At 42.2% G+C, this 27905-nt stretch overlaps 1 protein-coding gene across 1 annotated transcript; it reads left to right on the top strand.

Moving 5' to 3' along the window:
• LOC142184281 (cytochrome P450 4V2-like) lies at positions 1–25123 on the top strand. The gene is made up of 11 exons (XM_075259063.1): positions 1–276; positions 2402–2514; positions 2963–3048; positions 4788–4978; positions 11567–11636; positions 15496–15622; positions 18681–18878; positions 20278–20380; positions 21393–21527; positions 21676–21855; positions 24857–25123. Exons 1-11 carry the CDS (start codon positions 78–80, stop codon positions 25030–25032), a joined length of 1578 nt encoding a protein of 525 aa, XP_075115164.1. The 5' UTR covers positions 1–77; the 3' UTR covers positions 25033–25123.
• Positions 25124–27905: the final 2782 nt, after the last annotated feature.

Below are 27905 nucleotides of genomic sequence, written 5' to 3'. Positions count from 1 at the left end.
CTTATAAATACTAGGGCACATTCACCATCATACACTACAGGCTATATTCCTTCCCTGACATCACTGTGCAGGGATACATGGAGCTGCTGCGGGGAGAGGTGCGTCTGCTGGTCTGGGTCACTGCAGCTGTTGTGCTGCTGACCCTCATACTCTTCTTTGTTGTCCCTTTCTTCATTGACTATTATAGGAAATGGAAAATAATGAAGCCAATCCCAGCAGTGGGTCCCAACTATCCCCTGGTGGGGAATGCACTGATGCTGAAGCCAACTGGTGAAGGTACAGTATATTTAGGGATATATACATTTTAATGTTACATAGAATAAAGTGTTTAAAAAAACAGAGTATCACAAAAATCACTTAGCAAATGATACAGATATGGATCATAAAAATCACCATAATATACACCATAATATACACCATAATATACACCATAATATACACTTAACAAGATGTCAACACATTTGATATAATGGGCTATGCCCCAGCATGAGAGGAGCTCAACAAGGGCAACCAGACCTTCTGTAAGGTAGAGACTTATTTGAGGATTCTATACATTTTATACTGAATGTGTACTATAATGCTTTCAAGGTGCCGTTTTTGTTTTCAGAGGTAAATAGGTTAATTTATAGTTTCTAAAATCACATGCAGGTATATTATAGTATGTTATAAAACGCAACAAAAACGCTTGTTTTTCGCTGCTGTTCCACTACAGTTTTCATTTTTACCTTCCCCACCCTATGTACAGTAAGTCTACAGGAAAAATGCAGGTAAAATTAGCATGTTATTCAAAATGGGTTTGTGCTCATAATTGTGAATTTTTTACACCACAAAACTATCTTAGTGGCCTTGATACCCCTCCACTGCTTTTTATTTTGCTGTAGTATTAAAACTACTTCTGGCATACTGATACAATACAATACTTTTGCCTGTATCATTTACAGTAAACACTAAATGTTAGTTTCAATGACTCGGTCAGCGCAAATTAAACAAATGAAATATTTGCAGATGGAATTTTTGTAATCCTAACATTCCAACGGCAATGGTGTTACATCACAGGTATAATAAAAGGTACAATGTAGGTATAGTAAGGTCTCATGCACACAGTTTTGCTGTTTTTCACAGACTTAGGTGAGCTGCACATGATTGTGTTTCACCCGGTCCGTGTGTCAGACAGATTTACTGGCTTGAGCTTCATCAAGGCACGGAAATCCTAGCTCAATAGTGATGATCAACCGCGACGGAAAGCTGATACATCAGCATCCTGTCGCAGCTAGATCGCGGCGAAAATGCTGACGGAAAATGAAAAGAATTCCTCTTCATTTTTCGCCGTATGAGCAGACCATTAGCGTACAGGAGAGTATGTCGCTGGGAGGCAGGGACTCATAGCATCCTAGATAACTATTCTGCTCCAAGTCCTGCTTCCAGCACAAAGTTCAAGCCGGTAAATCTGACTAAGGGTGCATGCACACTACGTAACGCCGGGCGTGTATGAGAGCTGTACACGCCGGCATTACAGCAGACTGCCGAACACTTCCCATTCACTTCAATGGGAGTGCTCGTAACAGCGACGTTTACGAGCGCTCCCATTGAAGTGAATGGGAAGTGTTCGGCAGCCCTGCTGTAACGCCGGCGTGTACGGCTCTCATACACGCCCGGCGTTACGTAGTGTGCATGCACCCTAACACATGAACTGATTAACAGAATAAAGACATGGACTAAAACAGATGCATTTAACAGAGTTTAGATCCATCAAAAACGTCGCTGCCATGTGCAAGAGACCTGAGACTAGGATATCAGTTATAGAAATAGTTAACTTATAGGGAGTTTGTCACCAGAACTCAGCATATATACATGAGCAGTATTTGAAGCAACAATGTCACATACAGGCAGCGCAACAACAGCAGTCACATTCAGGACCTGAAGGACACTATCGACTATAATAGGATCTGTCAGATGTCTGTTCTTTTGAACTGAAACTGGGGGACGAAAAGTCAGACAATTGTCGACTCATACTGTGATAGAGTCTCCAAACTCAGATGTGAATGTACCCTTACCCCTTTGGAGCAATGGCAACCCTCCTTGTTGCTCCTACAGAACTCATTTGCATATTGACAAAACACTTTGATTCAGGTGACCTTAACCTACCTATATGAGTTGTATGCAGATTCAGGCAAATAAGAAACACCAAAATTCTGAACAACTTCTGATGGGTTACATACCTTCTTAAGAAAAAAAAATAGCCCTTAGACTGAGGCTTCATGTTGCAGATAAGATGATTTTTGGATTAGAAATGTTGCTGTATTTTTTTGCACCAAAGTCAGGAAAGGATTTAGCAGAAAGGAAAAAAAAAGAAAAGCCTCCTTTATATTTTCCATTCCTTTTAATGCTACTCTTTTTCCAGGTTTCTTTAAGCAAATGGTTCTACTCGCCAAGGTGTTCAGAAAACGTCCACTGGTAAAACTTTGGATTGGACCTCTCCCTTTCTTGATCTTGTATCATGCAGAAACTATAGAGGTGAGTAACATATTGGGGACAAGTGTTTTAAGGAAATGAAAATGCGGAGAACAGCAACAAAGATATATCTTACTTGATAGGGCAAAATCACCTGAAAGACTCAGTTTAAAGTGACCTTTGTTTTTTGTAACATGGGACACCTGTACCGAGCAAGCACTGACCACATGCCAATCTCATAGCATGGTCATATTAAGGCTGGGTACGCGGAGTGAGGTACAGAGCTGTATTTCTGTGGTACCTCTATAGGCCCCTCATATAGAATCTGTAAGAAGACAACATTGTACATGCTTTATTGGATGCTACGTCATGTAGATGTTCTTCCCTAGAAGCATTGCTGCATTGTAGAATACAGAGGAGCTATATAGTGTCTTGCAGGATAGTAATGTATGTTGCTGTGCATGAATATCCATCATTCCAATGTCTACGCTGTTTATTTTCTGTCTTCTAGCCAATACTAAGCACTTCAAAACACATGGACAAGTCCTTCCTTTATAAGTTCCTTCATCCTTGGCTGGGTTTAGGTCTTCTAACAAGGTAAAAAAAAATATATATATATATAATCTAAAAATATATATACATATCATCTCGTGCTGTTAGCTATAAAAACAAAAATTACCTGTTTGTGGCTTTTGTATCAATTGTACTTAGTCACTGCAGTCACTGAGGAGTATTGAGGACATCTGGTAGTCACATAGTTAACTACAAGATAAGAATAAGAATATCTAAAGGGGTTGTCTCATGTGTAGACACTAAGATTAGCTATTGCTGTTAGATACTTGTTATGGTGCCCTCTGGTGTTCTTCATTTCCTTCCTGTCACATCCATATTTGTACATTGTCGTAATCTGTTTCTATTGATTGAACTGCTTTACATGTTTGTCTATGTGTGTCTATGCATGTCTGCAATATACGGCTAAGGACTGGAGGTAGTGGCTGACTGGCTGGTGGAAAAGCAGCTGGAAGCATTATCCACTAGCCACTGCAACACCTGTTCCTGGTGCTCAGGCCTGGTCAATCTTCTACCCTGCTTAATATAGCCATCAAGCCAGGGATTGTGGAGAAGCATGATGCTGGCTGTAGCCATTAGCCAGTAGCCATTGGATGCGCTGTAGCTTGACTGCAAACTTGCTCCCCAGCTGCATTTCCACGCCCCCGGCCTCATCCCCATCCCTTTGCGCTAGACTTGTGCATTTTGAGATGTATACAAATGTTTGGGTTTTTTTGTGTGCGTGAGTTGACAAACTGATGGACTGTATATAAATGTATGTTTTTTTGTATACAGAGGGTAGATATATTGGGCCTATATACTGCCATGTATACCAGATAACAGTATACAGCTTTCTTATTACCCCTATGGGACAGGTATACAGAGTATACCACTGGTGGAGAGCTTGAGCCCTAAAAAGGGCTTTTGAGAAATTTTATGAGCTAAGTGTATATACTAGTGGTGTATATACACTGGTGAAGTAGTTTAGCTCTTTAAAGAGCTGTTGGTTTTAAGTTTTCCTGCCTATCCAAACCTAAATCCTCTCTCGCCCTCAGCACAACGTCTCTCCCTATCTAACTCCAAACCGCAAATGACACAAATATGGATTGTGGATGGATTGTATGACTCTGCTGGGCAGACTGTTGGGTATGAACAATACTGGTGGTAGTGACTGACTGGCTGGTAGAAAAGCAGCTGGAAGCATTATCCGCTAGCCCTTGTAACACCTGTTCCTGGTGCTCAGGCCTCATCAGCGTTGTAGACTGCACCCTACTTAACGCAGCTGTCATATCAGAAATTGTGATGAGCGCATGCTAATGTTTCTTTAGGTTTAAATTTATGTTTCTGTCCATACTAATGTAGAGGAAAGAAGGCAGATTAGTTAAATAATGATGAATAATACTGTGGTGACTACAATGCATATGATGTTACCCAGGAGGTCAGAAGGGAGTGCCAAATGTGATGAGGCTGCCGAGGAGAGGTGAGGGAAGGTGACTATAGCAGTTTATTATGTTTCCACACCTCACATTGATATGCACTTACCATACTCTGGGGTCTGAACAGATCCTAAAGTATAATAATTTCATTCCTGGCTCTTTTGTGATTATCCAACAAAGATTCGGTTTAGGTCTAACTTTTGGAAAATTCAGGTCAAATCCCATTTTCTACGATCTATTTACTTATAAATAGTGCTTTTTGTCATATTAATCATGTTCCTAGTATTGTTTTTCCAGTATTTTATTTTTTCTTATTGTTGTTAATTAATATTGTCTATTATAACCTTCTAGCACTGGAGATAAGTGGCGATCCAGAAGGAAGATGTTCACACCCTCGTTCCACTTTGCTATTCTCGCGGAATTCGTAGAAGTTATGAATGAACAATCCAAAATATTGGTGGAGAAGCTCAGCAGTCATGTTGGCAAAGGATCTTTTAACTGCTTCATGAAGATAACGCTCTGTGCTTTGGATATAATATGTGGTATGTGAGAGTATTGATAATAACACATTAAAGGGCTAATGCACCATAAGGGTAAGCACCATCAAGCATTTCTTATGTATAGACCTCCCTCAATAGTTATAATCCTACAACATTCCTGGGAGCCTTCATTAGGCTCCTGGCTGCCATATGAAGAGGAGGGCTCCCAAGATTTCGCCACAAGGGAGCTGTCTGACAAGGTACCGAGGACTGTCCTCAGGAGGATATTTTTCACTTTGGGAGTAAGAGCATCACAAACAGCAATGTTTGCAATCAGCATTTGCTCCGGGTCTTCGCTGTGCAATATAGTGGAGACCTGGTGGCTAAAGTGGTTGCCATCTTTAAAGGCCTGGCATGTTAGGAATGGGTTATTACTGGGGGAATGTTTAATGGGGGGTTCAATATATTACAAAGGTTACTCAAAGTCATTGACTGATGAGCACATAAAACTTCCTAGTGAGGGGACTTCACCTCCCTTTTTTTAGCCAACCAAGGCTACATGATATAAATCATGTGGTCCTGGTTTCAGTACAAAATTTTGCTTAGATAGAGGTGAAACAATCGCACTCACCTCTCTCTCCCCATCTGCTACACTGCTCTTTTACAGAACCTGGGGGAGGAGAAGATACAAGTTTGGCGGTGGCCTACAGAGGCGCCGTGCACATTACCAATTGTACAGGCCAAGAGGGAGGTAGAATACATAAGAGTTCTATACTCCCATCTCAGCCATCACTGAATGACAGTAATATAACTGTACATAAATAGCGTTCTTAGGAGTCTAGGTTGTCTTTTAACCGAACCTTTACACCTAAGACTCTGCTTCTTAGCGTCATTACCTCAGATGTGTCACATTCCTGACCTTGAGTCATGTAGACAATGCCGTTCACTGATCCCCAACAACAGGGTCGGACTGGGGTGCCTAGGGCCCACCAGTGGGATTATTTCCAGGGACCCACCCTACTGCCATATGTAATATCCCCCGTCCAGTTTTTGCCATTATACACGTTTAAAGTGCATTTTCACGCACAATACAGTGTGCAAAACAGCTATGGCTACACTACTACTTCCTTCATGCAACCAAAGATCGCAGTGTCCCTTTGGGACTCTTTCACATTAGTGAATGGAGTCGCATTGGGTCCCTCAGGTTGCAATGTGACTCCATTCAATAACATGAGTGAAAGAATCACAGGGCAACACATCTTTGGTTGTATGGCGGAAGTTATAGTGTAGAGATAGCCTTATGCTAGGTTCACAAAAGCAGCAAGCTCTCCGTCATACAGATCCACAATGGGACCAGAATGACGGAGAGGTGGACTATCAAAATGGCGGTTACACACAGACAGTGGCAGACCTCATTAACATAATGAAGTCCGCCAGGTGTCAGCCATTTTCAGGCAGATAAGGGTATGTTCACACATCAGTATGCCATCCGTCCGTTTGAATTCAGTTTGACACTTCAAAACGGACTGAGGCACATACTGATTGTATACGGACACCTTTTTATGCTGATAGCAAACGCTCTCCGTCCCCTAGAGGACAGATAAGGGGATTAAAAGTAGCAATTGGAAACAGAGTAGAGATCAGTATGTGTACCAGTCCGTTTTGAAGTGTCAAACTGAATTCAAACGGACGGATTGCATACTGATGTGTGAACATACCCTAAGTCCTCAGCGGTTTCTGAAACTTGGATATTGTTATGCTGGAGCTCTAGAAAAGGGCACCAGCATAACAATAGAGTGGGACATTATCTATGGGGTGGGTGGACTACAACTCTCAACAGTTCCAGGGCATCTGGAGCTGCTGGGAGTTGTAGTAATTGAAAGATTTGGGGGCATCTTTCGATTGTTCGTCTCAGACAGCGGGGGGATTGGGGGTGCTAGCAGTACCATTACAATAAATTACAACATTACAATAAATACAATGCAATGTGATATTTTGTGCAGTAATACTCACAGGAGACGTCTTCCCACATTTCCTGTCTCTTCCCTTTGGACCGCCATGACCACTTCTTCCAGCTGTGACTTGACTCTATAAAGTTTGAAACACAGACATCTTTGACTCCACACATCCAACCCCTATATTATATATATATATATATATATATATATATATATATATATATATATATAAAACTGCGACCACCCCGGGAGAACCGTGCAGGAGGCTGGACTGTCACGGTGACCTTATAGGCACCAGAACTCCCAGGAGAGGTGCACAGGGAAATAGGCAGAGTCAGTTAGATGTGACGCCAGTTGGAGTATTGGGACACCCGCTGGTCCCTGGGCTGAGATGGTGATGTGGGTGCCAGTGCTCTACTCCAACAAAGAGCATTTGCCCAGGGCTTAGCTGCAAGGAAGGCAATGTCCAGGCCAGGATCAGTAGAAGTGCTCACTGCTTTATTGTAACAGGCATCTGCTGGTCACTTGTCCTGTAGCAGTGAGCTGTGGCACAGGGGCTTGTAGCTGGCTGACACCTTCCCCTGTATTAGCAGAGAGTCTAAGATGTCTACAGGTCCAGCTTCTGGTCTACTGCAGGGGCTCATTTACCTTGTAGAGGTCGGTGCAGGCTGCCAGGGTTATAGCTCTGCTTAGCCTGATGTAATCCTGTCCTCTTACTGATAGTGATGGGGGCGCTGTCACAGCTTCTCTGTCCTGCTACTGCTGTGGAAATCCTCACAGCACAGTGTCTGAAACACAAGATGGCCACTGCCACACTTCTCCTTGCTTCTCCTTCCCTGGCTCTTACAGAATACTACTTCCTGTCTCTGCTATGACTATTTCCTGTTCCAGCTACAGATCCACCCACTATAGTGTGTGTTGCTATGGAGACCACAGCTCACTAGGACAAGTGATACCAGAGAACAATAGCTTAACAACATTACACAAATGAATACAGAATAAACATGGCAACATATACAAACTATCATAACATGTAAGGCACTTCTATGGCCAAATAACCATTAGTAACTCCTGTGAGGGGGTTACATCTATATCTCACAGCAGCCCCTGCAGCCTATATTATGCCCCACAGTGGCACAATAGACTGTGGGGCATAATAGAGGTTGCAGGGGGGACGCTGTGGGGCATAATAGAGGTTACAGGGGCCACAGTGGACCCTTCAAGCTCTATTATGCCCCACAGTTGCACACCCATGAACTATTATTATACTCGGGGGTCTTTTCAGACCCTGAGTATAATAATCGGAGCCCCAGGGGAGGTGAGGGAACATAATAAACACTGTTACTCACCTCTCCGGGATCCGATTTTACTCCTAGCAGGCTTTGGGCCTATATGGTAATTTGTCAGACGTCACGTGGTCTGGGATATTATCATATAGGCCCAAAGCCTGTGCTAGCAGTAACATATAGGCCCAAAGCCTGTGGTAGCAGTAACATATAGGCCCAAAGCCTGTGGTAGCAGTAACAGCCTGTTACCATACAGGCCCAAAGCTTGTGCTCGCAGTAACAGGTTATTACTACTACTACCACAGGCTTCAGGCCTATATGGTACTGCTAGAACAGGCTTCGGGCCTATATGGTAATATTCCAGACCACGTGACGTCTGGGCATTACCATATAGCCCCGAAGCCAACTAGGAGTAACATCGGGTCCCGGAGAGGTGAGTAACACTGTTTATGTTCTCTCACCTCCCCTGGGGCTCCGATTATTATACTCGAGGGTCTGAAAAGACCCCTGAGTATAATATTAGCGGCAGTGGGATTGCGGCCTGGCCCGGGCCTATTCACTACCGCCCGCCGCGGCCTAAAGTACAAGGGGAAGCGGGGGCGGCAGTGAGCAGGTCCGGGTTAGTAAATAGGCCGCTGCCTGCTGGTAGATACTCCAGCAGGCAGCGGCCTATTATAAAACAAAAGTTCTCATACTTACCGACCGCGTGCTGCTGCTCCCGCTGCTGCTGCATCCTCTTCTCTCAGACATCTGTGTATCAGCGTAGGCGGCGTGATGACGTGATGACGCCGCCTATGCTGATACGTAGATGGCTGAACTAGCGCAAGGAGAGCCGTAGCTCTCCTTGCGCTGGTTCTTGGGATTAGGGGAGGCGCCCTAAGCGCCTCCCCTAATCCTCCTCTGACATGGGCAGGGGCCCGATTGAAATGTCAGGGGTCCGATCCATCCCCATCAATGGGCTGGATCGGTATGGATCGGGCCCCTGCCTATGCTAAAATAAGCATCAGTATAGTCGGGGCCCGGGGGCCCATCGGGGGATTCCCCGGCACTCCGGTGGGCCAGTCCGACCCTGCCCAACAAGCCAAATGTAATCTATTTTACAATTGTAAAAAGAAATTGAAAAAAATCTAAATGATAAACATTTACATACCTAGAGAACGAGGAAAGATTGCTTAGTGTTATAGTCAGAAGCAGACTGAATACATGACACGTACACTATATGAAAATATATAGTAGGAGAACAAACAATAAACGTCTAGGAAAGAGGCCTGAGGCTGCTAAACTTCTTTCATCTCCTTTCTCATTCCCTTTGATGGCTGTCTGTCTACACAGAGTAAACTTATTACCCCTGGAGCAAGACATGTGAAGAAGGTTGTCACACAAAAGGGGGGGAACAATTACTGTGGTTGGTACTAACAGGAATTATGTGAATAACATGTCTTGAAGAAGTTTCCATTGTGGTCTGGACCCTGATAGAGAAAGAATGAAAAACGTAAATGCTGATAAAATGTATGGATCAGTTGCAGCTGACTGTTGTGAGATGTTGCTCAGGGGGCCCAAGCCTAGTTTTTGCATTAGGACCTGCAAGCTTTTAGTTACCCTCAATGACGTAACTAAGGTCTTGTGGGCCCCAGTGCAAACTTTTGTCCAAGGTCCTTTACCTTCTCCCTAGAGAAAATTCTTAATATTGATGGTTACGGGAGTTGCAGCAGCGATATCTCAGATACTTGAAAGGGGTACAGCTTTATTACCCACAAGCGCAGTTTCCTGCATGTATACAATGCTGGGACAGTATTATATGCTGCACAGTGGCCCCAACATGGAATTATATGCTGCGCAGTGGCCCCCCCACATGACATTAAATGTTGGGCAGTGTCCCACATTTAGCATTATATGCTATGCAGTGGCTCCCATGTGGCATTATATGCTGATCAGCAGTCCTTACAGGGCATTATGTTCTGTGCAGTGGCCCCCACATGGTATTATATGCTCCACAGTGGCCCCCACCCAGTATTATATGCTCCCAAGAGTCCCCCCCCCACCCACAGCCGGTGCTATTATTATATTCTAGGGTTTCCTCAGTAGAGGCCCAGGAGAGGTGATTAAAACTAACAAACACACATATATTCACCTTACCTCACCTGGGAATCCTTGGCTCCTTCTTGCATCTTTCCCATCTTCCTTGCTCCTCTTCTGCTGGAGACTGAGGTCCTGCTCCCCAGACTTCACTGCTGTGGCCTGTGATTGGACCTCAGCAGTCACATGGGGTGTTATGACGCTGGTGCTCCCCATATGACTGCTGGGGCCCAATCACAGGCTCCACCAGTGAGGCCTGACCTCAGTCACCAGCCAGAAGAGCGCCAGAGAAGATGCTGAGCCCAGGACAGGTGAATAGAAGTGTTTTTTTTTTAAAAAAAATTGTCACCTCCTCTGGGCTGGCATCTAATGGAAAGCAGCTCGTCCGGGCCCCTTTACATTATCAATAGGTATAGCGGTTGGGAAACCAGGCTTTTCCTGACCAGTGACCATGATCAGCTGGTTACACCCATGCATGCAGGGAGCTCTAACTACACATGGTCTATGTATATTGATGGTCACAGCATCTTCATAATTTGTGAGGGTACTCGAGTTAAATGACTTATACTAATGTCCTTGTTAAAGAAACCATTACCATAGAAAATCTCTCTGGTCACTTACCTGTACTTAACCTAATTTTTTGTTTTGCTTGTTAAAAACATGGGGGAGATTTAGTATGCAAAATGCACCAGAATATTGGTGTAATTTGTACCAAAAAAGGTACAAATACCTACATTGCAGCACATTACTCAAGTGGAAAGAAGAGTGGTTCAGTTGGAAGTAGATGTAGCTTAGGTTGTGGCTCCGTTCCTCCAAAATGCCCCATTTTTCTGCCATAAACTAAGCCAACTAATAGAAGCTGCAGGACTAGACTAGTGTAATAACTAGTGTAATTGATGAATCTGGGGCAGTGTAAGACTGTCTAAGTCTAAGGCTACATTCAGACAACCGATGTGGAAAACTGCCATGAAAAACATACATTTGAGTATATGGAGGGATCAGTGAAAACATACAAATACAGGAAATGACCTACACTTTAACGGTCCATTACAATGCACTGCCAAAATAACGATCATATGAATAGCCCCCTTTCACAGACATTGAATTTAATGGTCAATAATCACTGAATGTAGCCTGTTTGCATTTTCAGTATTTGTAAACCTACCCAACTGTAATAAGACTGTATATTTTTGCATAATACATCTGTATTTGGTGTGTCTAGTACTATTTTTTTTTACTAGACCTGAGCCCATTAATCTTTTATATATTACAAATTGTTTTTTCTACAAATTCAATTATTTTCTGTAAACATAATTTTTCTTTCTTTGTAGAGACAGCCATGGGAAGGAAAATTCATGCACAGAGCAACAGTGATTCTGAATATATCAAAGCTATTTATGAGTAAGTATTAGGTAATAGAATTATCTTAATATGTAGATTGTGCCTGGTCCCTACTTGGACTACATTGTAGTGTATATATACCTGTATACAGAGAGCCGTGAATCATTGTTGAGTGGTAGAGTAGATTTGGTTGAGTGCCAAGGTAATGAATGAATACCGCGTAATAATAAGACAGCTGGACAGAGGCGTAGCTAGCGGGGGGCAGAGGGGGCGGCTGCCTCAGGCCCACTGAATCTGAGGGGCCCACCCCAGGGCCGCCATTAATGCTTTACTTTTAACTAGACTGGTATCTGCATTCACCGATCTAGTTAAAACCCTTCCTCCAAGATAACAGTCTTGTAAACTGCAAGGCGCTTTAGAATTGCGGTTTACAAGACACTGACAGAAGGCAGCACGTCTGCTCTCTACATAGCCCGGCGGCACAATGACGTCATAGAGTGACACCCTCCTGTGCCAAGACGATGACATCTTATGTGTGGACCCTGTGTACAGAGCGTGGGTCAAGAAGAGGAGGCAGCAGTCGCTCTATTCATCGGGCTCGCAGGTAGGTGAGTATAACTTATTATTTTGGTTTTTTTTAGTGCAGTTGTGTGTTCTTTAATAGCATAAGGGGATGGTTAAGAGGGGGGATTATAAGGAAATATTCATTATGGGCCTTAGGACTATATGGGGGGTCATTTATATGAGGAGCATTGTGAACATAAGGGAAGTCATTTATATAAGGGCTATTAGTGGGCATCATTTATATAATGGGTCATTAGGGGAGCAGTATTTATGTCAGGGATAATCAGAGGCATAAAATAAGGGATCAATTCATTTAATTCAGGTGGCACTTGGACTTTATTAACCACTTCAGTACCGGGCCAATTTGTGGTCCAGGACCAGACACATTTTAGGTTTATTATGTATGTGTGGTTTTGAGGGCTGTAACATTTTTCCTGTATGTCTCAGTCAACTAATTTTTGCGTCTTTTTTCGGGGACACATAGGGCTTTATTTTTATGTTGTTTTTATTTTCAAGTGTGTTTTAATTTTTTTTATATCTGGGAAAATATAAACAAAATAGGGAAATTGTGTCTGGTTTTCAAATTTTTTTTTTAGTTAATAACACAAAGTGTCACTGAAAAACTTTACAATACAGTTTTTCCTCTCCGTTATGGTAATTTTTATTTTGTATGGTGTCGTCGGGGGTGGGGCTATAACCTTTAATAACGGTGTTTTATTAGCATATTAATTTTTTTTATTATTATTATTATTTTATTTACATTTTTTAAAAACTTTTTTATTATATTTTTATTTTATTTTTTTCAGATGGTGTCCCCATAAGGTGATAAGAGACCTTTGGGGACATCTGATCACTTATTTTTTTGTACTGGAGGCTGATTTCTCCTATAACTGAGGCTGCTACATTTAACCTCAGTTGCAGGAGAAATACAGCCTCCTGCACACTGTATATACAGCTTACTGAGCTGATCTGGGGTCCTGTAGGACCCAGCAGCTCTTGTAAGACTCTGCTCCCGGCGGATCACGTGACCGCCGGGTCAGAGGGCAGCTGAATTATGGCAGCATCCATAGCTGTGTATACAGCACTCATTGAGTGCTGTATACACAGCGATGGAGACGGCAGGAGAGGTAATAAATCTTCCCTGCCATCTCTCTGGGAGCTCTGGCTGAAGTTACAGCCGGCTCCCAGCTTCAGTAGTTGCACGATCTCCGTGCAGCTGCTGTGTTCTGACTGGACGTACCGGTACATCCTGTCAGAACAAGTCAACCACTTCCCGGACGTATAAAGTCTATGGGCGGTCCGGAAGTGGTTAAGGTGGGCTACAGAAAAAAGACACATCATGGTTTTTCCTGCAGTGCTTTTCCCAGGAGGTCTGCAGAAGTAACCTCTGCGGACTTTCTGCTTCAATTATACCTATAGGGAAACTGCCAACATCTGCATAGGAATTAATGGACATGCTACGATTTCCAAAACCACAATGGTTTTTGAAATCGCTGCATGTCCACTGTACATATTTTTTGGCAATGTGTGGATAGATTCACTAGAATCCTTTGCAGGAACTGTAAAATGCTGCGTTTTTTTCCGAGGTTTTTACACTGTGGCCAAACCTCGGCATTTGCGCCACGAGAAGCCCCAACCTTTATTGATGATCTCTCCTCAGAATAAATCATCAATTATAGATTGGGGAATACCGTCTGATTAGCTGTATGATGTGGCTATTGTGTATATCACACGCTGTCTGTCTATAGTGACCGTGTGATGGAATTCCAACCATGTCACATAAACGTGTATAGGACGAGACTGTAGTTACATTACATAGCCACTATGAGATGACCGTCACTGTAAAAACAGAGAAACGGTCACAGCACTTACACAGGTACCACCAGTGGCGTAACTACCGCCGTAGCAGCAGAGGCAGCTTCCACAGGGGCCGGGACATTAGGGGGCCCGGTGACAGCCGGTACCGCTGCGTTTTTTCTGTGTTTTTTTTTTTTTTTTTTTAAATAGGCCGTTACCAGCTGGTAACAGGCCCTATTTACTTACTGATCCTGGCAGGGCCGGGATCGGTAAGTGACGCCGCGGGTCCCACAAACACTATCATTATACTCGGGGGTCTTTTCAGTATAATAATTGTTTATGGGTGTCCACAGTGGGGCATAATACTGTGAGTAGGGGCCACTGAGGGACATAATACTATGTGTAGGGGCCACTGAGAGACATAATACTGTGAGTAGGGGCCACTGAGGGACATAATACTGTGTGTAGGGGCCACTAAGGGATATAATACTGTGTGCAGGGGCCACTATGGGGTATAATACTGTGTGGAGGGGTGTCTGAGGGACATAATACTGTGTGCAGGGGCCACTATGGGGTATAATACTGTGTGTAGGGGTCACTGAGGGACATAATACTGTGTGCAGGGGTCACTGAGGGACATAATACTGTGTGCAGGGGTCACTGAGGGACATAATACTGTGTGCAGGGGCCACTAAGGGATATAATACTGTGTGCAGGGGCCACTATGGGGGATAATACTGTGTGCAGGGGCCACTATGTGGCATAATAGAGTGCGCAGGAATGCGTAGGAGGGGGGCATACGAGGTCTTCCATGTCGGTCGGGGGGGGGGGGGGGGGGGCATGTCAAAAGTTCACCACGGGGCCTTGCCATTCCTAGTTACGCCACTGGGTACCACAGTCCATCCAAACAGCTGATCCTGAGGGTCCCGGATATTGGAATCCCCCTATTTTTTTTACTCTTTAATTAGGAATTGTCTGGGGCAATATTAATAAGGGGTATTATTTAGGGAGGGTGCACAGGGAAGTTATTATTTTAAAGATGTACTTGGGGGTATTATTCATTATGGGGGGGGTTTCGGTGGGCAGGTGAGGACAATGTGAATCAGGTCCCTGGAAAAGTGAGGAGCCAACAATGTCTGTGCTGCAAACTTTACAGAGATGGAACAAAGTGGTCATGGGGGTCCAGATGGAAGAGACGGGGAATGTGAACAATTACTCAGAGACGTCACTGGTAAGCCACAAAATGTTACTGCACTGCACTGTATTCACCTAAATCATCTGAAGACCCTGTGTACAGCTGTTACCTACCACTATACAGTCACTGTATAGTGATAATATTGGTGTACGCAAGTTGGGGGCCCACTTGGACATGTTCGCCCCCCTGTACTCAGCCCCTAGCTACGCCTCTGCAGCTGGATTCTATTAGCATTCACTGACTACACATAACAAGTCTGTATATTCCTAATGATAGGCAATTTTGGTAATTGTTGAAATTCTACTTTGATATAGTGAACATTTTAAAACCTTAGGCTAACAAACATATATTTATTTTCTTTAGAATGGGTGATTTTGTTCAACGTCGTCAAAAGATGCCCTGGTTATGGTCCGATTATATTTTTTCTTATTTAAAAGATGGAAAAAGACATGACAAAAACTTAAAAATTCTCCACTCATTTACTGAACAGGTTAGTTATGTTGTCATACATCATATAAGGCTTTTAACATTGTTTAGAACTGTCTGAGATACTATTTCAGGGAATCTCTTTATCTGCATTTATTTTTTAGAGAATAAGGACAATATGAACCTAGATCTCAGCTTTCTTGTAGTTTGCGCAAGTTATTATCTGATGTAATGTTTTATTTGGGCACCGCAACCCTTTTCTTAATTGCTCTAATGCATCTATAACAAAAAAAAAATAGCCTAAATTTACTTTTCATTATATTAATATTTTTATTATTAATATTTTATTATTTAATTCCTTATCATACAAGTCTACAGGTTTAATGCAAACTTATGCATCTCCATGGTAACAGACAACAAACCCTGTTTAATTTGACCATGCAGTCATACTAGATCAGTTTTATAATTGGAAGAATAAGGGGCTAATAAAGGGGGGGTTCTTCTAAACAGGGTTTGTTTGTTGTCTGTTACCATAGAAAAGCATCAGTCTGCATGACAGCAGACAGCTGCAGGTAGAAAATGTTTAATGAAAACTGTTTACAAAGTTGTTTCTTTTCATTGGAGAAGAACTGGAGCCAAAAATAAAAAGTGCCCATGTAAATTGGTGGACTGTATATGTAATGCAGGATGGGTCCTCTAGAAAGAGAGAGAGAGAGACGCTGTTTGCAACTGATCTCCTTCATGGCCAAAAGATGAAGTTTCTGAGCAAGAGAACCCCCTCTTTTAAATCAGAATTTCTCAATAGACTGTATGAAAATGAGTTGTTCAAACTGGACCATTTAAGACGTATATAAGAAAGCATTGGTGTAATAGAATTTTGTAATTGCTTAGTACCGTATATACTCGAGTATAAGCCGACCCGAATATAAGGCCCCTAATTTTACCACAAAGAACTGGGAAAACTTATTGACTCGAGTATAAGCCTAGGAGGGAAATGCAGCAGCTACTGGAAAATTTCAAAAATTAATATGGTTGGAGCTTTTGGGTGCAGTAGTTGCTGGTTGCTGGGAAAGGGGAGGAGGTGTTTTGGTTGTCTGTCTGCCCCTTCCCTGAGCTTGAGGACTCCCCCTCCCCCCCCACTTGGAATTCAGCCTGGCTGATTATAGGATTAACCCCTATTAACCCCTTCCCGATGGAACAGGAACACTGCAGATCCCCTACATTCAGTAGACTGGGCACTGTCAGACACATGGATACCTAACGTGTTTGTGTTTCACAGTCATTTTCTACTTTTATATGTATTGTAGGGAAAGGAGGGATTTAGAAGTTTTATTTTTTTTTAAAGTTTCTTTTTTTCCCACTATTTTATGGTAGATTCTATACATTAATACCCCCCCCCAAAATATATATATATATATATATATATATATATATATATATGGAAAAAAAGGACCTCTAAAAATATATACTCGAGTATAAGCCGAATTTTTCAGCACAGTTTTTGTGCTGAAAAAGCCCTCCTCGGCTTATACTCGAGTCAGCAAAAAAAAAAATAAAATTATTTTTTATTTTTGCTGACTCGAGTATAAGCCGAGGGAGGCTTTTTCAGCACAAAAACTGTGCTGAAAAATTCGGCTTATACTCGAGTATATATTTTTAGAGGTCCTTTTTTTTCCCCACCCACTTCTATACTATAGAGTAGTTGTGAAATTGATCCTCACCATGGAGATCCTTGTAAGATAGGATGTGTGCATTATCTGTAAACTTGGGATGCGGAATGAATTCTCTTGATGTATATTGGATTTGTTTTCTTATGTACTTGCCTGCTTGCATTGCATTAAAGAGGTTTTTCCGGGACTATGACCTTATCAGACGGCTGTTTGAAGAGTTTGCAGCACTTGAGTGAGCTATATTACCTTTGCACAGTATTATACAATGATCTGTGTGTCTCAGCAAAATTTACAAAAATTAACATTAGGTTCTTAGTACTGAGAGGAAAGTAGCTCAGTATCAGCAGTGGTGCAGACCCAACCAGTCAAAGACAGGAACACAAAATATGCAGTTAATAGGTTTATTTAGAGAAAAAATGGAAAATAAACATTGACTTCAGGCTCAAAATGAGCAAAATAAAATACAGCCTTAACTTCAGGCAAAGTAATAAGAAATAAAATCCTGCTTGTCTGAGCAACTAACTAAACAGTAATAATAAAATAACTATACGTGTGACAGACTAATAGCCACACGAACAAACCAATAAGCATGATACAGTCTCACCAGACTCAGAGCAACAGGACAGATCCAGATGCCTCCTTTAACTCCCTGGATTTGCCCTGAAGAGCCAGCTCTTCAGCCTTTTATGGGCCAGTAATGAGCCTATAGCCTATGACCCACACCTGGGCTGAAGCCTACTCCAGACCTGCCCAGGACCACACATAGGTCAGAAACCAGGGGCTGATATAATGGGACTCCAGCACTTTGCCTGTCATCTTCTCATAGTATACATGTTGATCAAGGTGTATAAGCCCACTAGTCTCTTTTCTGTAAAACTGGTTGTACCCTTTTTTGAGGGCACAGATGCTTTTCGAGTTCTAGAGCAACAAACTGGAAGTTATACGACCAAGCAAATCTACATGTGCTAAGAGCTCAGAGCCTTTTAGTTATTCTGGCAACTTCTGCAGCTGGCAGGGACTGAATTAAGGCTGGCATAAAGCTCATCAGTCTTAAAAAATGTCTCCCTGTGTCATTTTTGTGTACATTATATATAAGACCTAGCAGTAGGAACTGGAGTACAATGTTGATGGATCGCATGGCGGGCCAAGGGTCCCCATACCTGGTCGGGTTCAGCTTGGAATAGTCCAGAGAGGCCTGAGCTCCTGCGACCATCCTGTGAGAGCATTGGCACTAACTACAGATGGCTCAGTGGTCAAGCAGTGTGCCTGAGTGGAAATTTACAAGCAGTGTATGAGACAGACTTGGCTGGAAGACCAGTGATGAGACCGTAACAATCAAAATCATTGAAATGTTGCATGGTAGCTAGGGATATCCTTCTATTCTAATACACAGAGACTCGTGTCATGTTTAATAGCCGAAATGGAAGTATCATTGTGATTTTGTGTTTTAAGACAATTATAGAAAGAGCACAAGAACTGAAAAATGCAAAAGCCAACGATGAACAAGACAATAATAATAAAAGAAAAGAAGATAAGAAAACCAAAAAAAAGTGTGCCTTCTTAGATATGCTTCTGAAAGCAACTGATGAGGAAGGGAATACATTGAGCCATAAAGACATCCGTGAAGAAGTGGATACGTTCATGTTTGAGGTAGAAGCATGTTATGTAATCATGTCCTTATTGTCTTTGTACATCTTAAAGCACACTGGGGGCCCTAAAGGAATCTCAAAAAATCTGTTTTCTGTGGTCAGTATAGCACTTTACAAATGAAATAAGTCTCTCTTCACCTCCATGACCTCCCATGCTTCTCCTATGTTATTTAGCTTCACTGCATGATGATGTACTGACCATGGAGATATCATATGACCCGTTCACCCAAATCCCAATATTCCATTGTTGAAAGGAAGGATATGTTTCATACACTACATACTGTACATTTAGAAGCTCGTTGTCATGATCCAAGCCCTTTAGTAATTACCGATTTATTTGAGGATGATCAGGTCATCCTATTACCTCATAAAATCTGAACTAGGGCATATAAAAAATGGAGTCAAAATTTATTCTTTGCGTCAAACAATTACATTGATACCAAATCGCAATGCTGATAGTGTGCTGAATATTGTGCACAGTAATTTGTGCAGATATGTGCCCCAGGTACAGAGATATCAGTTCTGTTAGTTTCAGTACCAATATCACTGCACTGTCAGAAGGGTGGCCTCAAAACTGCGCATCATTGGGGGTGGGGCAGCAACAAGAAACAGCCCCCAGTAGGTGCACTTATATAGACTTGGACTGTGAAGGGAGGGGAGGGGATATTCCTCATAGCCCAGCGATGACTCTGATCTATGAGGCTGGCACTTCTCAGTGATATCAGTATGGAAATTAATGGATATCTCTGGAACCAGGACACACACGTGTAAAATTGACAGTGCACAAATTCGGCACACTGTCAGCATTGCAGTTTGATATCAACGTACTTGTTTTGACCCAGTGAATAAATTTATCAGGCTATATAAGCCGTACCTTGAATGGCGCAAAATGGGTTAAAATTAAAATAAATACGTTTGTGTATAATCCCATTTTTTATTTGAGGTTTGCAAAACCACAAAATATTATTAAAAATTTGTTAATTTACACAGTTACAGTAAATATTGTTGTATAACGATCTAAAAATTTCAGTATGAGGAACAGTTCACATCTGCGTTCAGGAAACCTATACGCATAAAAAAGCAGTTACCTAAGGAAAGCCATGGACCCCATAGACTATAATGGGGTCCATGTGGTTTCCTCATGAAACATGCGGAGAGAAAAGTGCTGCTTGCAGAACTTTTCTCTCTCCATGTTTCGTGCAGAAATTAAGTGTAAACCACATGGACCCCATTAAAGTGTCTATGGGGTCCGCGGGTTTCCCAGGTAACCGCTTTTTGATGTGTATAGGTTTCTGTAGACTCCCTGAATGGAAACCCGAACACAGATGTGAACTGGGCCTAACTTTTCAATGGTATTATGATGCAATAAAGCAGTAACATTCATACACTTCTATGTTTAGGGCCATGATACTACAGCGGCTGCACTTAACTGGTCTGTGTTTTTATTGGGATCCTATCCTGAGATTCAAGAAAAGGTGCACAAAGAGCTAGATGAAACATTTGGTAAGACTAATAGAGCTCACAATGTACATTTTTTTTTCTATCAGTATGTCTTTGTAGTATGGGAGGAAATCCATGCAATCACGGGGAGAACATACAAACTCCTTGCAGATGTTGTTCCTGGCAGGATTCAAACCCAGAACTCCAGCGTTGCAAGGCTGTAGTGTTAACCACTGAGCCACCATGTTGCCCCTCTAAAAAATATTCTTGAGCTAAATTACTATATGCTTCTCTGTTTATCAATAACACATGATATGGCTCTGTGAATAGAAAAATAAAAATATGGTTTTTGGAAGGCAGGGTGTTAAAAACAAAAATTTTAAAAATGTTCTTGTGGGTATGGGGGATAAAGTGTTGTAAAGAAATTTTCCTAAATTACATACTAGTCTTTGAAGAGGCGAAGGATGTTAGAAAAGACACTATATAATTCCTGCTCCTACATTCTGCTACTCTGTACAGTTTTATAACTGCTAGGTTTGTAGATAGGAGGCTGCAAGTACATAGAATAAGACAATAACTCAATTAGCCAGACAGGAGAATCCCACCCAGGAGCAGGAGAGCAGCTTAATAAATGAAGACAAAAACAGATCTCTTTAATAAGATATACTGTATTACAAAGTTTCTAATTTTCCCCTGTACTGTTTATTTATGGAAAGTTGTTTATAACAGTACACTTTAAGACTCCGTTCCCACGGAGTAACACGCCGCTCATTCTGACACTTAAAGACGTGTCAGAGTGAGGCGCTTCAAAACAGATCCCATTGACTTCAATGGGTGCCGGCTTACGTGCACTACACATTGAAATCAATGGGAGGCTAACCCATTGATTTCAATGTGTAGCGCGTATAAGCCGGCACCCATTGAAGTCAATGGGATTTGTTTTAAAGCGCCTCACTCTGACACGTGTTTACATGTCAGAATGAGCCGCAGGTTACTCCGTGGGAACGGCGCACAACTCTACCAACACATCATTCTTTCTTGTATCCTAAAGCTATTTTCATTGTATTATCATTAGGTCAGTCTGACCGGCCAGTGGCAATGGATGATATGAAGAAGCTGCGATACCTTGAAGCAGTTATTAAAGAATCGCTTAGACTTTACCCTTCAGTGCCATTTTTTGCACGCACTACTACTGAAGATTGCACTATTAGTAAGGAACCTTATCTGTCTGTCATGTAGAATGCATATAACATAGGGATTAAATGTTTGTTTTAGCATAAATGTGTGTTTCTTCATGACCACATACTATTTACCTAGGTAGTCATAAATAACATATATGCTTATGTTGTAATTCACAGGAGGTTATACCATACCAAAAGGTGTGGATGCAATGATTATGCCTTTTGCTCTGCATCGGGATCCAGAATATTTTCCTGAACCTGAAGAGTTTAGGCCTGAAAGGTTTCTGCCTGAGAATGCAAGTGGTCGTAATCCTTACGCGTACATCCCTTTCTCCGCTGGTCTTAGAAACTGCATTGGTACGTTGCAAAATGTTAAAAGGGAACCTGTCAGGTGGTTTTTAGTGCCTAAACTGGTCCAAGTGTTGACCCTCACTAAACTTTCTGTTGCTGAAAAGTCAAGTAATAAGCTTTTAGAACCTTATGCAAAGTTACTCTAAGAAGTTCCTGGGGTGGGGAACAGCTTCATCTAATCATGTAGTCATGGTGCTGTCATACTCTGTGGGGCCTGTAATTAGATAAGCTATCAAGCTGATGTCCAACAATGATGACTCAGTGAAGCTGCACCCGATTCTTGTGACTATCCGAGATAACATTTCATAAATCATTCTAAGGCTATGTTCACATCCTTGTTGGACTCTTAAGGGGCTGTTGACACGGAGTTAACGCAAACGCATTTTAGCATGTTTTGCCAACTATTTTAAGGGGTCGCATACGGCTTTAAAGAAGGCAACTCTGAATGCTTTACTAATTTTATTATATAAAGAACCAGTGATTACATGAAAATAAAAGCAGATACTGTAGTGTGATATTGCGCCCACTTTTGTATAATACAAGTTACCAAGATTAATATACAAAGATTAAGATACAGAATCAACACCAAGCGCTTACATCATCATCTGCCTGGAAAAGAAAATCATCAACCGTGGAGGCGACCGGCGAAGGCAGAGAATTGTCTCCATAGCTTACATTACACATCTATATACAGGTTAAAGCTTCACCAGGAATTATAGGCATCATCTATCCGGCATCAGCTGGGAGAAGCGGGCCAGCGAAGATAGAGAGTTCCTGGGATCCACACTGCGTCATGGGCGTCCCCTTAGCACGCAGGTCCAGACACTTCTAACTTCGCAGCAAACTTTCTCAACTTATGTCTTATTTAAAAACAAGTGCTTGTGTAACCCAGTACTATGCAAACTCAGCATTTGTCCAGTATAAGGCTTCCCCCCTTCGAATGGCCAGCTCTTCAGAGGTTAACCTGACACTGGAAAAACCCTTCATCGGATGTTGAATGCTCCTGATTAGGGTTGAGCGATCGGGATCGGAAAAGATCGGATTCCGATCGGCGATCGAGAAAATTTCACGATCGCAATCGGAATTCCGATCCCAATCTACTGGCAAATCATTGTGGGAAAAGCTTAGCACTCATAGGAATGAATGGAAGCGGCCGGCCGCTTAACCCCTGCATGCCGGCTGCGTCCATTCATTCCTATGGATTTATTGCAGCCTGCCACTCTTCTGCTTTGTCCCTGTTTTATCATATACTCAGCTGAATATACGGTAAAACAGGGACGAAGCAGAAGAGTGGCGGGCTGCGGTAAATCACTGTGTGCTGCGCTGCTGTGAGGACGACGAGGCAAGTTCACGAGTAGATAGATACTACTGTACATTGGCTTTTCTATCTACTAGATAAGTCAATGTACAGTAATATCTATCTACTCGCGAACTTCGCTCAACTTACCTTCTCAGAAGTCCTGCGGGTGCCCTCTCCTGGTCTGGTCCTCTGTCCTTCATGTGGCTTCAGAGCGTCCTGCGCCCCGCCCCCGCCTCCGCCTCCCTAGACTAGTAGTATAGAGAAGGCGAAGCTTAGGAGAGTAATGCACTCACGTCTCCCCGTCCACACTCTCCAGCCGCACCAAGCTCCACCTACTCCCTGCATCTCTACAATACTAGTCTAGGGAGGTGGGAGGGCAGGGAGGGCGCACGTTGCTCTGAAGTCATGTGAAGACAGAGGACCGGACCAAGAAGAACTGGGAGCTGCAGCTGTGCAGATAAGCGGACACTGGTGGGGGGTGGGAGTTAATCACTACACAACATGGGGTCCAAAAATTGAAACAATTTTTGGACTACATGCTGTGTAGTGAATAGGATCATTTTTAAAATCCGATCTCCGATTATTTAAAAAATCCCATTGACTTGCATTGGGATCGGAATTGGGATCGGGATTGAATGGAAAATGATCGGAAATCGGATTTTAAAAACGATCCTGAAATTCCAAGATCAGCGCAACCCTACTCCTGATGCTAAGCAATTCCCATCAACCAGTGTTATATGGTACAGCATTCTCATAACAATATTCTGTGAGAAACATTGATAAGAGAGCTATGCGAAAACATGCAGCGTCTCTCACTAAACATTACCAAGTCTACAGAACTTACAGGCTAACTATTACCATCTAATATTCTTAAAGAGATACTGTCAATATGGATTCCGGATGGTCAAATAATACCTTAGCACTACATAGTATAATAAACGTGTATAGAATGGGAGTGTTATTTTTACACGTGTATTCTATACATGTGTATTATGCTAAAATGCGTGCGCTTTAACTCCGTGTGAACGCCCCTAAGAGTCTGTATCTGCCAAAAATTGTCAGTGAAAAAAGCCCTACATGGAGGACTTTTTGGTCTGCAGGTTTCAGTTTAAAAATAACATCACCTATTGGACCCCATTATAGTCAGGAGGGTCCAACCAGCTCTGTGTATAACTGCTGTTTACTAGCGCTAGTGTGAACCTAACGTAAGATTTTAAAAGCCATAACTACACTTTTCAGTATGAGAAAGCTTATTAGCGACACCATGAGAAATATAGGAAAGGACATTATTGGATATTGCACACGATGGCACAAGTTTAGGTGGAAAACACATACCTGACAGGTTCCCTTTAATAACAGCATAACTTTAAGTATGTGTGTGCATGTAGCAATCGCATAGTTGTGTTCAGGGTAGGCCGAGGAATTATATTTTCTACTTTTTGCTGGAACAGCGCTTTACTCGACCATAATTCAACAGTACAAAACCAGAAATGGGGCCACCATTGTTCATGGCAATCTAGATGAAATAATCAGAATACAATGGTGTTTAGAAGTGATTCTAGAATAAAACCTGAAAAGAAATTCAAGAATGTAAGAGGTCAAATGACTGAGCTTTTTGCTGCTGGTTTGTGATGGTCAAGTTACTTACTTACTAGGTCGTGTTTATGATGTAACATTCATCTCCTACTTATGTCTTATCATACACAGGCCAGCGCTTTGCTCTAATGGAGTTGAAGGTGGTGTTATCGGCCATTTTGAGAAAATTTACTGTAAAATCAAGCCAGAACCGTAAAGATCTTATTCTGTTGGGAGAACTCATTCTTCGTCCAAAGGATGGTATATGGATTGAGCTGCAGAAAAGACAACCCAACTCTTCTATATAAACCTTATCGAACAAGCTCCATGTGTGAAGATGACACATTTTATCTCAGATTTTTATTAAATGTACATAGTTTGATGCATTGGCCCAGTGAGGTAGAGAATATACTGGCTGGGAACTAGATGGATATTTCAATAGTATTTGAGGTTGATAGAAGGGTTGACTTTTCTTTACTTGTATGTGCTGCTCATGACATTTAAAGGGGTTGTCTGGGATAACTGGAATTCCCTCAACTAATCTAGATACCCTCCCCCACTCATACTTTCTAAATAACATAATAAAAAATGTATATTTAGCCATATTCCTGGGGCGGTCACATTTTCTGATTATCCGGAGACAATCCATTTCCCCGTTTTCGGAAATGGATCATCACTATTACTCCCCCCATCCACCTCATTATACTTACCCTCCCGCTTCTTCCAGCTCCTCCTTCTGTACTGATTCGACAGGGAGTGTGCTCTTCTCCAAGCACTGTGCGCACTGCTGCCAATAATTCACCTCTACTGCACATCCACGCATTTGCAGTAGAGGTGGATCATCGCTGGAGGCGAAGCGCATGCACAGACAGAATCCGTACAGGAGGAGGGGCCATCTCATAGGAAGAATCATGGAGGGTAAGTATATAATATGGGTCATGGGTTGGGCTGAGTAGGTAAGAAAGGGAAGGATAACTAGAGAGACAGGAAGAAAGTTACATAGAAGGAAGCATGTAAACAAATGCAGGAAATACCAGGAGCTCCCAGAGACACCCAGAAATCACTCAAAATACTGCTAAAGGTATATAGGCACAATTGTTAACCCATTAATAGCGCTAACAGACATAAAAAACAACAACAAAAAAAACAAACATTTTTTTGCCCTGAAAACCCCTTAAAATCAGTCTGCAAAAATCATTGCTAAAGCTGAAGAAAGACCCCAGACCTCATTCACTAAAATTGTCAAACAGGCCTGGTGAACCAATGTCAAGAGTGGTTTTCATTTGTCAAGATCATTTTAAGAAATGAAAGTTGTTCTGTGATTGGTCGTGATAAACGTGAACCATGTCCGAATGAACAACAATACTATGAATGACAATACAATAAATGCCCAAACTTTCAGTCGTACAATACAGTAGAGTTTACAGATATTTCTCCTGTATATATTTTATAATTGTATATAAACCTGTGCAAGCAATGCCTTTATTCACCTGAAAATGTGCTAAAGAAGACCTTTCACCACCTCTGCCAATGTAAGTTCCTAGCATCTATTAGTGGAGGCGCCACTCCACTGATTCCAATGCAGTTGGAATTTTCTCTCTAGTCTCTACCATTCCTGAGCAAAAAGTACAATTAATTATGAAGCCTGATGTAGTATGTAAGCTCTGTGATGTCAGGTGGGCGGTGTCAGGCAGGGGTGTAACTCAGAGCTCCATTCAGAGGCAGCCAGGGTCAGAGCTCAGAATCACGCCCCTTGTCTCCTCCTGCCTGACAACGCCCTCCTGACATTACAGAGCATACATAGTATATCAGGCACCAAAACTATAAACATTGATAGCTCAGTAATGGTGGGGTGTAGAGAAAAAATTCCAACTGTGCCAGAATCAGTGAAGTAGCAGTTAGCTAAGGAATTGGCCTTGTTGGAGGTGGTGAAAGGTCCTCTTTAAAGAAGATCTGTCACCAAGTAGAAAGTGCTAAATAAAACACATCATTTGATTTTTACTGTGCCCCTGAACAATCTGGTGTTTTTTTTGTTTTTTTTAATCCATCCACTCAAAATATATAGCAGATTATATGGAAGATTATATGTAACCTAGCTGATGTGTGGCGGAAGTCCCAGCCACATGTCACCACTGAGGCCAATCACCGGCCTCAGTGAAGGGCTTGTGATATCGCTACCTGTGACATCTAGGGTCTCTTCCTGAGGTCGCTGATTGGTCTCAGCGGCCAGCGGCCGAGGCCAATCAGTGGCTTCAGCGAAAGGGATCCGTATCGTCACAGCCAGTGAACAGTTTCACTTTGAGAAGATGCCAGAGCAGAAGAAACAGCATGCACCAGTAGGACACCAGAGCAGCAGGGATGGGTGAGAGTGATTTTTCTTTTTTTTTTTTCCACCTCTTTAAGGCTGATTTGCATACCCATAAAAAGACGATTATCTCTATATTGCTTCATTGGTCTGTGGATACAAAGGTATGTTTCATCTCCTATAAAAGTCTCCTACACAACATTATTGGATTAGGAGACTTTTGGCCCTGACAGACTCCTTATAATAGCGATATAGCCAATTGCCGTGAGATGCATTCTAGAATCTTGCAAATACTTTCTATAAATGTAATGTATTATATTCTTCAATTATGTAAATTTTTATTATGCAAAATTCCAATAAAATTTGGTAATGTCTTTTAATTCTTGCGCTGTTCATTAATTATCATATATGTGCCAGTGTTAGTGGTGGACAAACTGCAATTGCCCAGAGCCCCCATCCACTAAGGGTCCCTTCATAACAGTTTCCAGCCACGTAGCTTGAGAAATCTCCCACATTATACATAAGTATATAGAGTGGTGACCATGCTATTCACTTACAAACCTGACATTCTCTGCTCTGAACTGATGAGGCAAATATATGGCTGTGCCAGAAGGCAGTTTGTTCGCTGAAGGGCAGGAGACTGGTATAATAAGGTATTCCTGAACACAACAGTGAAGCAAGGTGAAGGTTCATTGAAAGTTTGGAGCTGCATTCACGCAAATGGAGTTGGGCATTTGGTCAGGATTAACGGTGTCCTCACTGCTGAGAAATATAGATACTAGAGATGAGCGAACACTGTTCGATCGAATAGATATTTGATCGAATATCAGACCGTTCAAGGTATTCGATTCCAGTCGAATACCACGAGGCAAACGC

The sequence above is a fragment of the Leptodactylus fuscus genome, chromosome 1 (assembly GCF_031893055.1).
Source record: "Leptodactylus fuscus isolate aLepFus1 chromosome 1, aLepFus1.hap2, whole genome shotgun sequence".
NCBI lineage: Eukaryota > Metazoa > Chordata > Amphibia > Anura > Leptodactylidae > Leptodactylus > Leptodactylus fuscus.
Note: the sequence above shows the minus strand (reverse complement) of the source record. Positions and strands in the feature narration are given on the sequence as shown.

Coding starts and splice junctions, on each gene's coding strand:
- LOC142184281 (XM_075259063.1), top strand. CDS start 78: ATGGAGCTGCTGCGGGGAGAGGTGCGTCTGCTGGTCTGGGTCACTGCA. Junction 3,049..4,787: donor GGTTTAGGTCTTCTAACAAG/GTAAAAAAAAAT, acceptor ATAACCTTCTAG/CACTGGAGATAAGTGGCGAT. Junction 20,381..21,392: donor AGAGCTAGATGAAACATTTG/GTAAGACTAATA, acceptor TATTATCATTAG/GTCAGTCTGACCGGCCAGTG.